Source organism: Xenopus laevis, chromosome 1L (genome assembly GCF_017654675.1).
Source record: "Xenopus laevis strain J_2021 chromosome 1L, Xenopus_laevis_v10.1, whole genome shotgun sequence".
In the NCBI taxonomy this organism is placed as follows: domain Eukaryota; kingdom Metazoa; phylum Chordata; class Amphibia; order Anura; family Pipidae; genus Xenopus; species Xenopus laevis.
The window spans coordinates 178,812,304-178,828,737 of record NC_054371.1 but is presented as its reverse complement, the minus strand read 5'-3'; the positions used below and the strand labels follow the sequence as shown (position 1 = coordinate 178,828,737).

At 37.7% G+C, this 16,434-nt stretch overlaps 1 protein-coding gene across 1 annotated transcript; it reads left to right on the top strand.

Moving 5' to 3' along the window:
- Positions 1–442: 442 nt before the first annotated feature.
- On the top strand, positions 443–15,614 carry fbxo21.L (F-box protein 21 L homeolog). Its single transcript, XM_018263747.2, has 12 exons — positions 443–708; positions 2,100–2,235; positions 3,702–3,799; positions 4,665–4,786; positions 6,465–6,602; positions 7,809–7,945; positions 9,315–9,451; positions 10,610–10,786; positions 11,655–11,787; positions 11,991–12,175; positions 14,059–14,216; positions 15,023–15,614. Exons 1-12 carry the CDS (start codon positions 479–481, stop codon positions 15,214–15,216), a joined length of 1,845 nt encoding a protein of 614 aa, XP_018119236.1. The 5' UTR covers positions 443–478; the 3' UTR covers positions 15,217–15,614.
- Positions 15,615–16,434: the final 820 nt, after the last annotated feature.

The window sequence follows — 16,434 nt, the reverse complement described above, 5'->3', positions numbered from 1 at the left end:
AGAGTAAAACAGTAGGTTTTAGAGCTTCCTGCTCACAAGAGCTTACAATTGGATTCGACATGAAACACGGTATGCATTATTTGTCTCAAAAGGAGTTTGGGGCTCTGTACTAGGCCTCTCTGGAGCAACGTGCTTTTGCATAGCATGCCTAACACAAATTGTGTATCACAATGCATGCACATTATGTATTGCACAAGGGCTGTCAATATAAGCCACAAACTGCAATCCAGAGAGAACAGAAGCATTGAATAGAAACCTCTGGTGTGTAGGTAAGCTTATAAAAAAGGTTCCACATATATGAGCGTATTGATATATCACCCATTCAGCAACACTACACTATCTATGGAAGCAAGAAGTTTCCAGTCCAAAGCTATTTTGCGCAAGCCATGCTTCCATCCAATCAGCGCGCAGCTGCCATGACGTCATTACTGCGCGCGTTCGCACGCCGAATATACGTCAATCATGTAAACAAGGCAAAATGGCAGCTTCCATAACTATAGCCGGATCAAGCAGCCCTGGAGACTTTTCGGCAGATGATAGCCAGTGCCCTCCTGGCTTAGCGCAGCTACCCGGTGAAATCGTGGAACACATATTGTGCAGTGGGAAGCTCGGCCATAAGGACATCGTTAGTATCAGCTGTACGTGCCGGCGGCTGAGGGATGCGTGTGCTGGGCGGGGGAAAGTCTGGAGGCGACAGCTGTTTGACAGGTGAGTACCGTGAGTGATAGAGGACAATACATTCCCCCAGAGACGGTTTTTGCAGATTCCACTTGCTTCCATGTATTTGTGACCTGAATGCAACTTCATGTGCTCTTCCTTTCTTCTCTGTATGTGTATTTGTTGGGAGAGTGATAGGATTCTAATCATTCTTATTAATCATTTTACACAACCCCCCTCCAATGCTTACAGACTGACTCTCTATGGTTATGTCTGAGAGAAACCCTGGCACCCAATCCTTATTTGTATTACTGAATGTCTCATCATTTACTGGAGTGGGGACATTGGCCTAGGGGCTTATTCAAAGGGGTTGTTCACCTTTGAGAAATTGTTTTTAGTAAGTATGATGTAGAGAGTGATATTCTGAGACAATTTGCAATTGGTTTTTATTATTTAAGGTATACATTATTTCGCTTTTTATTCAGCAGCTCTTCAATTTGCATTATAAGCAAACTTGTAGCTAGGGTCCAAATTCACCTATCAACCATACATTGATTTGAAAAAGAGACTGGAATATGAACAGGAGTGGGCCTGAATAAAGAGATGAGAAAACTAAGCAATAACAATCATTTATAGCCTTACAGAGCACTTGCTTTTCAGAAGGGGTCAGCGACGCTCACTTTGCACGTTTATTAAAAATGTTTAGTGCTTTTTAAGTTTTTTTGTAAAAACAATTGCTATTGAAACCAGCATTTGCTTAACTCCTGGTTGTTACTTTTTAAACAATGTTGTAAAAGTCTTGGTTCCCCAGCAAAAGACAGGTCTGTTAATCAGCCGCTTGTCTTACATTTTATCAACAGTGTGAGCGACCAGTGCAGAGTATAGAACGGGACAACACAGCTTTCCATAGAAATATATGTACAAATAACATTAAAACCATAAAACATGTGTGATGAATGTATATTGCAAAGTTTCTTCGAATTATGTTTTCTTTTATTAGGCATATGTTTATTTTGGGGTTTACTTGCTCTTTAAGGGGCATATTTATTAACATTGGATACAAACAACACCAGTGATGTTGCCCATAGCAACCTATCAGGTCTTTGCTTTTGTTTTCTAACTTGTATGTAGGTGACTGTTCAAGTCACTGATTGATTTGTCTCTAGTGTTATTAAATACTTAATGTAGAAAATAATCACTATTATTATAAACATAAATGGTCTTTTATTAAAGACACCTTTTAATATATATATATATATATATATATATATATATATATATATAAATATATATATATATATATTAAATGCTGTATGTGTTCTTTTTCCTCATGCAAATGATGATGGAGGGTAAATGAACCCTTTATCATGCATAATTATTTTAAATGCCTTTCAGTAAGTACCAAGATTTGTAAGGACTCTGTGATTATTTCCTTTGTGCAGATGGCCATCTTTAAAGAAGTATTATGGACCCTTGGACTCTTTGGATTGGTTGGAAGAGTACAAAACACGATACAGTGCGGGGGTAGCAACACATGCCACTGTAGCATCCTTCACTAAGCAGCTTGTGGTAGAACATGTAAGTCAGGTGTTAAGTATTTTTGCATAACATTTGGCACTTCATGTGTAATCTTCTCATGTTTCATATTACATGTTATTAGTTTTTGGAATTGTATTGCTCTTGCCGAAACAATTAAATGTGATTATGCCTGTTATAGGGTATAATCTTTTAACTAAAGGGCTGCTATACTTATTTTTTTTTATATATATACTGCACAAAGTAACACTTTAAATGAAGACGGCTCACCATACTCAAGCAGAGAATGTAACTTTCTACCTCACATAACCCATTTATTGTGTTAAAATGCCTTAACAATAACAAAGGGGGTATATATAAGTATAAGGGAAGTGCTACCGACTAGGCCACATTGGTCAGTGCACATTCCCTGGGCCCCTGTCCAATTAATTTAGTATATATGCAAGTGCATGTGCTTACAAAGACAGGGGTTTTTAGTTACAAAATTATGATCATAAGGTAAACCCCACACGGTGGTCCCTAACTTCTTTACCTCTGGTCATAGTATAAAGAATCTTGTGCCTCTCTGTATAGTAGCATTAACTGAAGTAAATGTCTGCTGAACCTTGGTTTCAGTCTGAAGGCTAGATCCTCCCCGCTGCTAACTTGCAGCTTTTAAGCGAGAGTGATTGCCCAAGCCAACGCCCATTTTTTTTTATAAAAAAAGTGTAATATAAAAATGGTGAAGGCAAAGTAAAATTATATGTATAAGTGCACACTTGGAGAGAGTGTGTGTATATATATATTGGTATAAGTAGGTAAGAATATAAGTGTGAGCTAAAATAAGTAAAAGACAAGTTAAATAAGTGTAGTGATAGTTGTAGTAAATGTGAATGGGTGCCAAAAGTGTTACTTGGTGCAGTTAAAAACATAGGACCACCATTAGTTAATCAGGTGGATATGGGGGGTGCTACAACCACATAAAGCTTAGCCACAGCTAAGCTCTACCTAATGCGAAGTAAATACAAAGGGGGGTTGTGTGAGCTCTACCTAATGCTAAGTGAAAATGTATTAAAGTATAAGGGAAGTGCTACCGACTAGGCTAAATTGGTCAGTGCACATAATTTGGAAACTAAAAACCCCTGTCTTTGTGAGCACTTGCATATATACTGAATTACTTGGACAGGGGCCCAGGGAATGTGCACTGACCAATTTGGCCTAGTCGGTAGCACTTCCCTTATACTTTAATACATTTTTATTTAGCATTTAGGTAGAGCTCCCACAAACCCCCTTTGTATTTGCCTTAACAAGAAGCCAGAAAGATTGTCCGACATAGCAGCCAGGGAAGTAGTCTGGTGCTTTGGGGGTGTGGGCCATAGAGGAAAATCTCTATAGAAAAGACAATTACTGCAAATGTATGTCATTTGTTTGAGTATGCCAGCATAGGTATTCCTCTGTGTGAAGCAAAATGTGTTCATGTAAAGTCCTCTCAGTGTTTCATGCTGTCATTGTTTAACTCTATGTCCCAGCGCATTCCATGTGAAAGTTATAATGATCTGGATAGTCTTGGATACCCTGGGCATTTTGTTGAGGATGAGTTATTAGCCATCGTGAACAGTGAAAACAGGTATGGCAAAAAATAGTTTCTTCTGCATCTAGTGTCAATTCTTTTAGTATGATGTAGAGAGTGATACATTGATACAATTTGCAATTGATTTTCATTTTATTTTATTTGAGTGTTTTAAGTTATTTAGCTTTTAATTCAGCAGATCAGTATGCAATTTCAGCAATCTGGTTGCTGGAGTCCCTAGCAACCATGCATTGATTTGAATGTGGGATTGGAATATGAATAGGAGAGGCCTGAATAGAAAAATGAGTAATAAAAATTAGCAATAACAATAAATCTGAAGCCTTAAAAAACATTTTTTTTTTTTTTTTTTTTTTGAAAGATGGAAAGGCAAAAAAAGGCAAATATTTCAATAACTATAAGAGATAAAAAATGAAGGCCAATTGAAAAGTTACTATACCATACTAAAAGTTAACTTACAGTTGAACCACCCATTTTAAACTGGGCTGCACACAATGCAATATCCCAATACACTCATTTATTCAGGACTAGGCTATAATTTAAAATGTAGTCCTTGCTCTGAGGCCCAAAGCTGATGAGTTGTATGTGAGGAAAAGAACAATCCCACTTTCCAAAGAATTTGAAAATGCAAAATGAGATTCTCTTAGGAACAGGTACAGGCATGCACAGTGTATGGAAATGCTAATCTGGTATAACACACAATCCGTCATCTGAAACCTGCAACAGCTTGTGGCCTGTGAATGAAATAGTAACTACGCTGCCTAAAAGGAAAGTCAGGATTTGCACCAATGTTGCTAGAGGTCCACAAAAGAAAAACATGATATATCCTCACAGGATAATTACTGCTTCTTCGCTATGCTTATGTTTGAAAACGTAGCAAGAGTCTTTTTATGTTTTGCTCCAGGAAATGTTTGTCACTGAAATACTGTGCAAAGAAGCTCCTGTATTTTATGCACCAGGAAGCAACAATGTGCAGACTGAAAGACTTTCTTCAGCAACCTGTGGAGGATCAGGACATTTTAGAAGGTAATTTCTGCCTCTTGTGATGTAAGCATCTTCTAGTACTACAGCAAACTTACAGGGGTGTGCTGTAGTCTTATTCTTTGTCCCATGGTTTTTTGTTTTTTATTGAGTTTTGGAAAGCAACAAAGCTATTGCAACAATCATAACAGAAAGAAACAGAAAATTACAGATTTTTTTTGAGTTTTATGCCATACAGTCTTCAATTATGTTTTATTAATTTAATAGCCTTAATAAACTGGTTAAAGTCGCTCTTATTGAAAAGAAGGCATAAAGGGGAGAAAGAAGAAAGAAAAACACACTCTATGTCCTGTAACTAGGGATAACAAAATTCCTGTCATTGGGAGATCATTGGGTTTATCTACCCAAACAGACCACATTTTTTCATATTTTTTGGGGCAACCTCTTTTGTAAAATGTAATTCTGTATAGAGGAAGGTATTGACTAAATGGGTCAAGCCATTGGCGAGAAGTGGTTGCTAAACTAGATTTCGATCTCATAGCTATGAATCTTTTGGCCTGTATGAACAAGAAAGTCAGCAGATGTTTTTCAGCCGTAGAGGGAGCAAGGTCTCCTATTCGACTGAGGAGTAAAGGTGGCCATAGACGCACAGATATAATCGTACGAAACAAATTTTCGTACGATATTCAGTGCGTGTATGGTGGGAAAAGAGCCAACCGATATCAAAAGACTTGGATAACGGTCGGCTCACCGATTGGGCTGGATGGAAAATTTTGAAATTGGTATAATAAGGGCTAAAGTTTGGCTTGTCTCCTCCGTTACTTTTTTTTTTCAATAATTGATATACTTTTTTCAGTATAGATTGTAGGAGTGTCAAGTATCCATTTGTCCCTCCATTTCGGTAAGGGGTCAGTGTTTATTTAAGTGATACTCCAACAAACACAAAGTAGTGCTACACAAATACTCTCACCGCTTTTTGTAAAAAAAAAAAAAAAGTTACCTATAGGTCATGCTTTTTTGCTGAGAGGTTTGTTTTAATAAGTATTTGCCTCATCTCAGCCTGTCCGTTAGAGTTTCTAATTCTAACGGACTTCTGCTGCACAAATATGGCAGCCCCCTCATACAGGAACACAGGGAGTCAGATAGGTAATGTAAAAGCATTGGGCAAATACTTTATGGTAAAATTATAAGTAGCAAGCAAGGTAAATTTTTTGATAGATGTAATAAAGCATAATTTCTGGTGTCCATATGTCTCTTTAAGTAATATACTGTAAAAAAGTGAGAGCTGTTTACCAAGGTTGAGCCGATAGAGCATTTGTTCAATCTGATTGTGCCATGTTTCTAACATAATGGTGAACTGTGTGGGTGGCAGAGACATCCTTAGGGAGTGGCACCCTTAGGGGAACAGATGGGCCCTGAACTTGAGAAGGACAGTGGGGGGCCCTGAATGGATTCCAGAAATAACCACTTATTGACTTCTGCCTCAATTTGGGGGTCCCACACTGGATAGTTTGTACTGGTGCCCTCAGCCTCTTTGAGATGTCTTGGTGGGAGGTGGCCATGATGAATCTAGGGCTATAACCTCGTTTGATTTTCTGTCTCTCTATACATATATGTGTGTGAATATACTCAGTATGACAATATATATATGAATTGTGGGTTGTTGTTTTTTATGTTGGCTTAACTATTCTTATTTTTTTTTACTTTTCACTCTCTGTCACAGCTGCTGTCTTGATTGACCAGTACTGTAACCCACTAGAAGATGTGTGTCTTGAGAATATTCAGTCACAGATAGAAAACATACTAATCAAAGTGAAAGCTACTTTAAGTGCAAGGAATAACAGACATCCCAGCTTGGCAGGTATGCACAGACTGTTTAAGTCTCGTACTAATCTCGCTGCTGCTTTCTGGAACTCCATTCTGGGAAAAAACATTGTTTGAGGATCTGTGCAGAATGCAGCAAGGTTTATGAGACTTCTGAAAAATTATTTTGCAGCATGGGGCATATTGGGGAACAGTATAAGTAATATAGAATAAAAAATTGCATGATTGTCTTTGTTATAAACAAGCTTTTAGTTATTAGTTATATGATATGAATACATGTATGGGACCTGTTATCCAGAATGCTTGGGACCTGGGGTTTTCCGGATAATGTATCTTTCTGTAATTTGGATCTTCATACCTTAAGTCTACTAGAAAATCATGTAAACATTAAAGCAACACAATAGGCTGGTTTTGCTTCCAATAAGGATTAATTATATCTTAGTTGGGATAAAGTACAAGGTACTATTTTATTATTACAGAGAAAAAGGAAATAATCTTTTAAAAATTTTAATTATTTGTATAAAATGGAGTCTATGGGAGACAGACTTTCTGTAATTCGGAGCTGTTTGGATAACTGGTTTCCAGATAATAGATCTCATACCTGTAGTGTTATAGTATTTGTTACACAATCTAAGACTTGCCTGTAGAGATCCAAAATGTATCCTGTTGTGATATCTCTAACCAGGAGGTGGCGCTGTGTTGCTTTCCTCCCAAAATCAGACTCTCGCACTATTGGTGGGAATATAGTAAGCTGCATTGGCCCTAGAAAAAAAAATCATACCTTTATAGAACAATACAGTACTGCAGGTCAACAGCCACTGATGCATTGAAGTATAATCTTTTCTTCTTTTCTAAATGATCTTTGAACACCGCTGACATTTTGAAATTGAAAATACATTTGTAACTAACCTTACTTTACATATTTATGAACTAAGAATACAGAAGGGGTGGTTCTGCGTCTTACTGAACTACAATCCCTAAGGTCCTCTTAGATTTTGGTTTGAAACTTATTTTTTAAGAGGTCATATTGTTTTTTGCAACCTTTCATAGGAAGACTGCAGGTAGTGCAGTAAACTGGTAGAGGAGCCAGTTTATAGAGGTTCCAATTTATAGAGGAAATGAGGCCTTATATTAGATGTGGTGTAGCACAGAATAAGATGTGAGTATGGTGGAGGGATCTGATATAATTAAACAGACCTGAGATCACCTGAATTCTGTTGAATTCTGTTAACTCACTGTGCAGGTGGAAGGTGTTGCATCGAAGACGTGGATTTGCAGCAACAGGCACTGGATTCTCTCAATCATGTCCTCTTTGTTGAACAAATGTTCAAGGGCAACGTGTCCGATTTCTATAATCCACTGAATTCCTACATCCACCAGGTATTTAGAAAAATGTTTAAAGTCTTTGAATGTGTAGCAAATGCAGGGCTGCATACAGGAATAGCAAATATGGGCATTTTGACTTTCAAATGCAAATAGGGTGGACATCTCACCCTTTAATACCAGCCATGGATTGAATCCACATTCTGCATGGCTAATTAGGTAGTAATTAGATGCATTCTGCAGACTGAAACTATTTCAAAGCTGCATGCATCCAAAGATCACCCTAGTGGGGTTAAGATTGGACTTCCAAAATGATCTATCAGGCTTAGCACTTTATGCACTGTGTTGTGGCCCCCTTAGAGGAGACAATTTGGGGGGGAGGCTGCGTCCTAATGCAACAATATTTCTATGTCAGCTGGGGAATAACAAACAACGTAAAGGTAATGTATGCCCCCACCCCCTTTTTTGAGATGAACTCATTTGGGCTTATGCAGAAAATGTACAAAAACTAATTTCCCAAAAAAAATCTATTTTTACACACCAATTCCGCAGAGACAGGAATCCATGATAGTCTGTGCTTTTTGGGATTTGTTTAAGGGGACCTGTCACTCAGACATAAAAAGCTGTATCGTAAAAGTACTTTTCAAATTGAGCATGAAACCCAAGATTCATTCTTTATTCAAAAAGCCATACCCATTATAAACGCATTAAACAAATCTCAGCTGTCAATCATATATTGCCTGCCCTTCTATGCCATAGGCATAGAGGCGGAGCTGGCAAATACTTTCCATTCTGCACTTCCTTGATGTCACTGCACTCCTCACATTCCTCATATCTAATTGGTTAGCCAGTAAAAGAACATGGACATCGGGTGCCCCGTTCTGGTGCATAAACAAGATTTTGTCATGATGAAAAGTTTGCTTTAATAACAATGTCCACAAAATGGCACCTGCCTGCTTCATGTGATTTTGAATTCCAAGACTAAAAGAAACAAGATTTAAATAATTTATAAAATGTGAAGTTTATTTTGCTTGCCTAACATCATAACATAGGATTTGGAATTATTTCTTAGGGTGACAGATCCCCTTTAATTTAATTTACAGTACTTCTAGAACAGAAAAGGTGATGATGGCTCCTAGAACAAGAGTGGCTTAACAAAGAATAATATTACTCATCCAACACCATCTGTTTTTTATTGGCTCAGTACTTATCAAAAATGATTCAGCATAAAGTATTTTGTACGGCAGTTGTGCCTGGTTTTAGTCAGTAGCATGTGCCTTTGGATTTAGTGACTCTCATTGTCTTGTCTCCTTAGGCTTTCTGGGGAATAATGTCACTCTTTGTATTTCTGTTGTTTTCATAATAATACTCGGGCTGTTATTTCTCAGGTGTCTCATTTAACCTTCTTCTTTGTTTCTCTGCTAAGGTTCTAATCACCAAGACTGGTATACCAATCAGCCTCTCTGTATTGTATTTAACCCTTGCTAGTCACCTGGGGGTGGAACTTGAGCCTGTCAATTTCCCCCACCATTTCATGCTTAGATGGTGCCAAGGTTCCCCTGGGTAAGAAATAAACCTTTATCATCTGTTTGAGATGAGTTTTTGAAAATAAATATCAAAACATAACCGCACATGTACACTTTTATGGAAATTCTTTTCTCAATTCAGTTCTTGGAATGTTGTATCCGGACTTCCCATAATTAAAAAGTTATTACATTAATTGTAATTATATATATTTTATATATTTATATCTACAGGTATGGGACCTGTTATCCAAAATGCTTCGGATCTGGGATCTTTCTGTAATTTGGCTCTCTATTAGGGATACACTGAATCCACTATTTTGGATTCGGCCAAACCCCCGAATCCTTCGCGAAAGATTCGGCCGAATGCCGAACCGAATCCAAACCCTAATTTGCATATGCAAATTAGGGATGAGAAGGGGAAAATATTTTTTACTTCCTTGTTTTTTGACAAAAAGTCATGCAATTTCCCTCCCTGCCCCTAATTTGCATATGCAAATTTGGATTCAGTTCGGCCAGGCAGAAGGATTCGGCAAAATCCGAATCCTGCTGAAAAAGGCTGAATCCTGGCCGAATACCGAACCGAATCCTGGATTCGGTGTATCCCTACTCTCTATACCTTAAGTGTACTAGATTAAACATTAATCAAACCAAATAATCAAACAAGGATTGTATTACCTCCAATAAGGATTAATTATATCTTAGTTGGAAATAAGTACAAGGTACTGTTTTTATGTTGCAGGTAAAAAGGAAATCCATTTGTAAAAATGATCTTATTAAAATGAACTATGTGGGAGATGGCCTTCCCGTAATTAAGAGCTTTTTGCATAACGGATTTCCGGATAACAGATCCCATACCTGTACTTTCACAAAAAATAATTTTTTAAATGGTTTCTAAATAAAATGAGCAAGCTTTTCAGTGATGCTGGGGGTTAGATGCCTCTGCTGGGACATAAAAAAAAAAAAAAAAAGCCAATGTTAACAGGCACACAAGCTGATTCTGTTAACATTACATGTACAACGGAGCTCCTCATAGACAAGTGCTGCTGTTGGAACAGGTGGAGTAGCACAGAGATATATAATGGTACAACCTTCCACTAACTTTGACAACAGGCAACTTCCTATAGGACCAAATCAAGCAACATGGGTGTCTTTCTTAAAAATGTTACTAACTGTGAACAGTGATTCTAATCCACAGGAGCTCAAACATCTCAGACTATCTTTACGTTGATGCATTTGGCGGGGGGAGACGCTTGACTGCAAAAGAGTGTGAATGCATGATTGGTCAATATGTGACCGAAGAATTCTATGCAGCTGTCAATACCAAGGAAGTCATGCAGCGCATGGTGGGAAACCTTCTCAACCTTGGAAAAAGGTATGGACACACAGCCTGTCAATAATTGGGTGGCACCGTGATATATAGTACTGCTCATTTTATTTGGTTCAAACCTTGTAAAGTGCAGGCACTTTAAAATAAAAGGACAACTCCGTACTGGATATTGATGCTTTCACGCTGTTTTACTGCAACATGACTGGGCCAACACAAGTTGCTGACCAAACAAAAACGCTTCATTGCCACCATCTGTGCAACAATATATGGGTTAATTTCACACACAATACAATTTTTGCTTATGTGCATTGTTTGGTCATCTGCAGTGTTCAACCATCTTGGGCTGGTGCCCAACAGGAAGTCATTCTTACCATACATCCTTAAGAAAAAGCCCATTAAATGCAGTTATGTATTCTGAGTTGACCTTTTGTTTCAACCCATTTATTATTGTCTTTTTATAGAAATGCAGTGTATGCAGAAAACCTGCTTTGTCTTGACTCTTGTATATAAATTCTCTTTTCAGCCCATTAGTGTGTTGCTTAAAAGATTAAAGCTGTTTCTGGTTTAAAAAAAGATTTGCAAGCCAAATGCACATTTCTTGCAGTTACCACCAGGCTATGTCACCAGGCTAATAAACTGCTGTGGGCACCAAGGAGGAAAACGTTTCATAAATCAGGGTTACCCATGCTGTGGCCCTCCAGCTGTTGTTGAACTACAACTCTCAGCATCCAGCTAACAGCCTGTTTTCATGCATTGTTTTGGAAAGGGGTGTAATTCAGCAACAGCCAGGGTGGTAAGGATTACATGCCCCTGTTGTAGAGACTATATCTAATATTCACTGCTAAATATGATTGGGAATTGTCGTTGGGGTCAGGGGTTCTGTAAACCTAAATTTGTACTTTGTGTTTCCAAGGGAGAGCAAAGACCGAAGCTTTATGCTGCTCAGAGTGTCCTTGGAGCTGTACCTAGTGATGTATCCAGACAGTGTTCAGCACCTGCTTCTCCAGGCCAGACTGTACTTCCACCTGGGCATATGGCCTGAAAAGGTACACAAGCCCTGTAAATTCACAGTCCACAGGAAAAGAATAGCAAAATTACAATTCTTTTCATCAGAATGGGTGTGTTAAAGTTGTACTAATACCTTTAGAAAAAGTTGGTATCTTCTGGTTCCTTTGGGTTTGGGAAGCACTTCAAAAAGGTTGACTTTTGTAGCCACTTAAATAACTATGAAATAACTTACTGTTTGAAGGTGCTGGACATTCTGCAGAACATCCAAGCACTGGACCCCTCACAGCATGGTGCTGTTGCTTACTTAGTCCAGCATACTCTGGTGCATATAGAGAAACGAAAAGAAGAGAATGCACTTGATTGCAAACTACGATCCAATGAAAACCAAGTCTCCTACTCCATAGGGCTTGTTGTCCGGCACAAGAGGTAGGCAGAGGCAAATACTTCTGTCCTCTGTATGCTTCACTTACAGTAATGCTACACCATAGTGTATTCACTTTATTTAATAGCTTTTGTTAGCATTTTATTTATATATATATTATATAATATAAATATTTCTGGTCTATATTGTTCACATATTAGGCTGCACACAAGCCCAATGAGTGCTGCATACATTGTGTGCCAACCACAGGGCTAATTTAAAGGTTTGTTCACCTTTAAATTAACATTGTTTGATGTAGAGAGTGATATTCTGAAACAATTTGCCATTGGTTTATTTTTGGTTTTTGAGTTTAGCTTTTTATTCAGCAGCTCTCCAGTTTGCAATTTCAGCTCAAATTCCCCTAGCAACTGTGTACTGATATGAATAAGAGACTGGAATATGAATAGTAGAGGGCCTGAATAGAAAAAAGCAATAACAATAAATGTTTAGCCTTACAGGGCATTTGTTTTTTTAGATGGGGTCAGTGACCCCCATTTGAAAGCTGAAAAGAGTCAGAAGAAGAAGGCAAATAATGCAAAAACTACAAAAAAGAAAAAATGAAGGTCAATTGAAAAGTTGCTTAGAATTAGCATTTCCAAAACATACTAAAATTAATTTTAAGATGAAACACCTCTTTAAGATCACTAAAGTGGATGCAGAATTGTGCCCATAAAATTGCATATGCAATGTGTTTGTTGCTCATCTTTACTAGATGCTATGCACAAACTTTTAGGTTCCACTAGTATAACTCTTGTGGGCACATTTACTTAGCTCGGGTGAAGGAATAGAATAAAAAATACTTCGAATTTCGAAGTATTTTTTTGGCTACTTCGACCATCGAATTGGCTACTTCGACTTCGAATCGAACGATTCGAACTAAAAATCGTTCGACTATTCGACAATTTGATAGTCTAAGTACTTTCTCTTTAAAAAAAACTTCGACCACCTACTTCGCCACCTAAAACCTACCGAGCATCAATGTTAGCCTATAGGGAAGGTCCCATAGGCTTTCCTAGCTTTTTTGGGTCCAATGAAAATAGTTAGATCGATGAATTAAAAAATTTTTCCTTCGATCGTACGAACGAAGGAAATTCGGAAAATCCTTCGACCTCGATATTCGAAGTCGAAGGATTTTACTTCAACGGTCGAATATCAAGGGTTAATTAACCCTCGATATTCGACCCTAAGTAAATGTGCCCCTTAGTGTAAACTTTTCTACTTGCTTAATTATGCTAAAATTCTGGGCATTTAATACATGAAACCTCAGGAGGTCATGTAGGGGTATTCCTCCCGTTGAAGGCAACAGATATGAGATGAGAAATTTTCCACATAATGTTTGTCTATTAATATTCGCACAGAGAAATCATACCAGGACACTGAATTTTACAGTTTTATCATTTGGAATCCATCATGTGACTAAAGAAACAAAACAAACCAAATGCTGACTACATAGTAGTTAATCATATAGGTATTTATTGGATTAATCCTAGAATATCACTCCATAATGCTTTCCTCTTTCCAGCTTGCAATTTAAAATGATAGCTGGTTGCTCATAGGACATAGGATTGCTCTGTGAGGCTACAATTTTATTGTTATTTTGGTTTTAAGGGCAAATTTCAGCCTAGCGAAAGGAGCGTGGTTGAAACTCCAAACTGGAGAGCTGTTGAACAAAAAGTTTACAAATTCAAAAACAAAAATGAAGCAAATTATATCTTAACCGTGTACACCATACTTAAATATCATTTAGAGGTATACTACTCCTTTAAACCATTTCTCGCTAAAATATTTGCAACTATAATCTCAATCACTTTCTACTTTAATAGGGGAAAAAATGTCAAAATATTAACTGTATTTGAATGCTTTTTTCGCCTTCTGGTGGACTGGTTAGGTATGATTACAGTGGAGTCATTTTTGGCTGGGATCCTTTTTGCATGATGCCACCAGACTGGATTGACAACATGGATATACACAGCCTGCCTCAAGGAGCCGACCAAGCATTTTATAATGTGTTGCTGGAAGATGGCTCCTGCAGTTATGTAGCACAAGGTGAGAAAAGAAAAACTGTGCCAGCAGTTTCATTCAGAGCACTAGTAAGCTAATGAATTCCGACTGGAAAAATTTGATATTTGGAGCATAAACACAAAGGGAGCATTTCAGTTCCAGATAAATATTTATTTAAACACATTAGACTTTTTCCAGGTGCTTATAAAGATATATCACTGCTAGGGACATACTGTTTCTCTTAACATGTTTTACCCTTTTTAGCACTTCATTGGGGTGATCAACTGGATCAAATGTTCCAGTTTCCATCTCATTTAAATTTGGTCACTTGTTGTATTTATATCCTCTTCATGAAATACTGAATATTTGGTGGATACTACTGCGTGGCTTGTAATATCACTGCTTTATATGTTCATTATGTAAAGGGACATTCACCTAAATACATTATTCTATTGTTTAAACCATTTATTAAAGGGACAGTAATTCTCTGATTCAACCTATCCCCCAGTCCAGCATCCTGATTGATGCAAACTGCTTAAAACAAATCACCAGTCCATAGATATGCCATTGTATGATAAGATGCTTCTTATCTCACAGCCTAACAGCAGCGGCTAGAAAGGTAGGAGGGGGTTGTTTATATAGAGGGCATATCGGTGGACTGGTTGTTTGTATTGAGTAGCTCTTACTAACCTGGAAGTTGGAATGTTGAAATAAGGATAGGTTAAACCAACTGGAGCCAGAGCTAACGACTCTCTAATTCTAAACGAATACATATTAATGATCACCTGCAGATCTTGCTGTAAAATAATCTGCTAAACTCTGTTGTGCTATTTTGTCTTTTATGGCTGCAGAGAATCTAGAGCCCCATCCATCTCCAAAAGAAATCCGCCACCCAGAGATTGGCCTTTACTTTTCCGAGTTTACAGGCACGTACTACATTGCGAATGAAAACCTTCAGCTCCAGTACCCAGAGGACACAGAATTCTCTCAGTCCTTTCATCAGACCTTAGATGAACAGTCTCATTCTCCCCAGCATGAATCCTGAAGCACATGTTCTTGTATTACTTTTATACACACATGTACGCAGTCCTGCTCATACAGGAATCATAAGAGGGGTAAAGAATCTGCTGTTACAAAGCTGAAAGCAGCTTGGGTCAAGATAAATTGGTGCTGCAGCAGGAAAAATGCTCAAATACCGCAATATAGCATTTAACAAATTTCTTAACTTGTTATTTATTCTTCAGCTGAAGATGTTTTTAAGTCATTATTTTCTTTAAGGCTACATTAAAAAAAAAACCATCAGTGCCAAGTTTATTGTATAAGTGTGGGGGTCCTAAGGAAAGGAACAATTCAGAGTGACAGCCACATGTCAGGTACAGACAAGCAGATAGTTGGTTACATTTTTGTTTTTAGGCAGTCTTACGGGGAAATGTAATAAAAGTCGGTAACGGAAAAACTATTCGCAATGTGAAAAGTTATGACTGTACGCGAACAAATTTTGCTTTGTGCGAATTTAATATAGCTTTTGCGAATTTTATAGTTTGCGCCAATGCGCAGTAAATGTAATAACTTCTTACTGAAAAAGTCGTTCTGTTTGCTCCAAAAGATTACGACACCTTCAAGCACTTAAAATTAAAATTCGCAATACAATAACAGTTTAAAGGGATACTGTCATGGGAAAAAAAAAAGTTTTCAAAATGAATCAGTTAATAGTGCTGCTCCAACAGAATTCTGCACTGAAATCCGTTTCTCAAAAGAGCGAACAGATTTTTTTATATTCAATTTTGAAATCTGACATGGTGCTAGACATATTGTCAATTTCCCAGCTGCCCCAAGTCATGTGACTTGTGCTCTGATAAACTTCAATCACTCTTTACTGCTGTACTGCAAGTTGGAATGATATCACCCTCCTCCCTTTCCCGCCCCCAGCAGCCAAACAAAAGAACAATGGGAAGGTAACCAGATAACAGCTCCCTAACACAAGATAACAGCTGTCTGGTAGATCTAAGAACACTCAATAGTAAAAACCCATGTCCCACTGAGACACATTCAGTTACATTGAGATGGAAAAACAGCAGCCTGCCAGAAAGCATTTCTCTCCTAAAGTGCAGAATTCTGCTGGAGTAGCACTATTAACTGATGCGTTTTGAAAAAAAATAATTTTCCCATGACAGTATCCCTTTAAAGAACAATATATTGTTTTTCTCTTTGCGACTAACTACATTCCCACCTTAGTCCTTTTAAATGTTATATTTAAAATGTC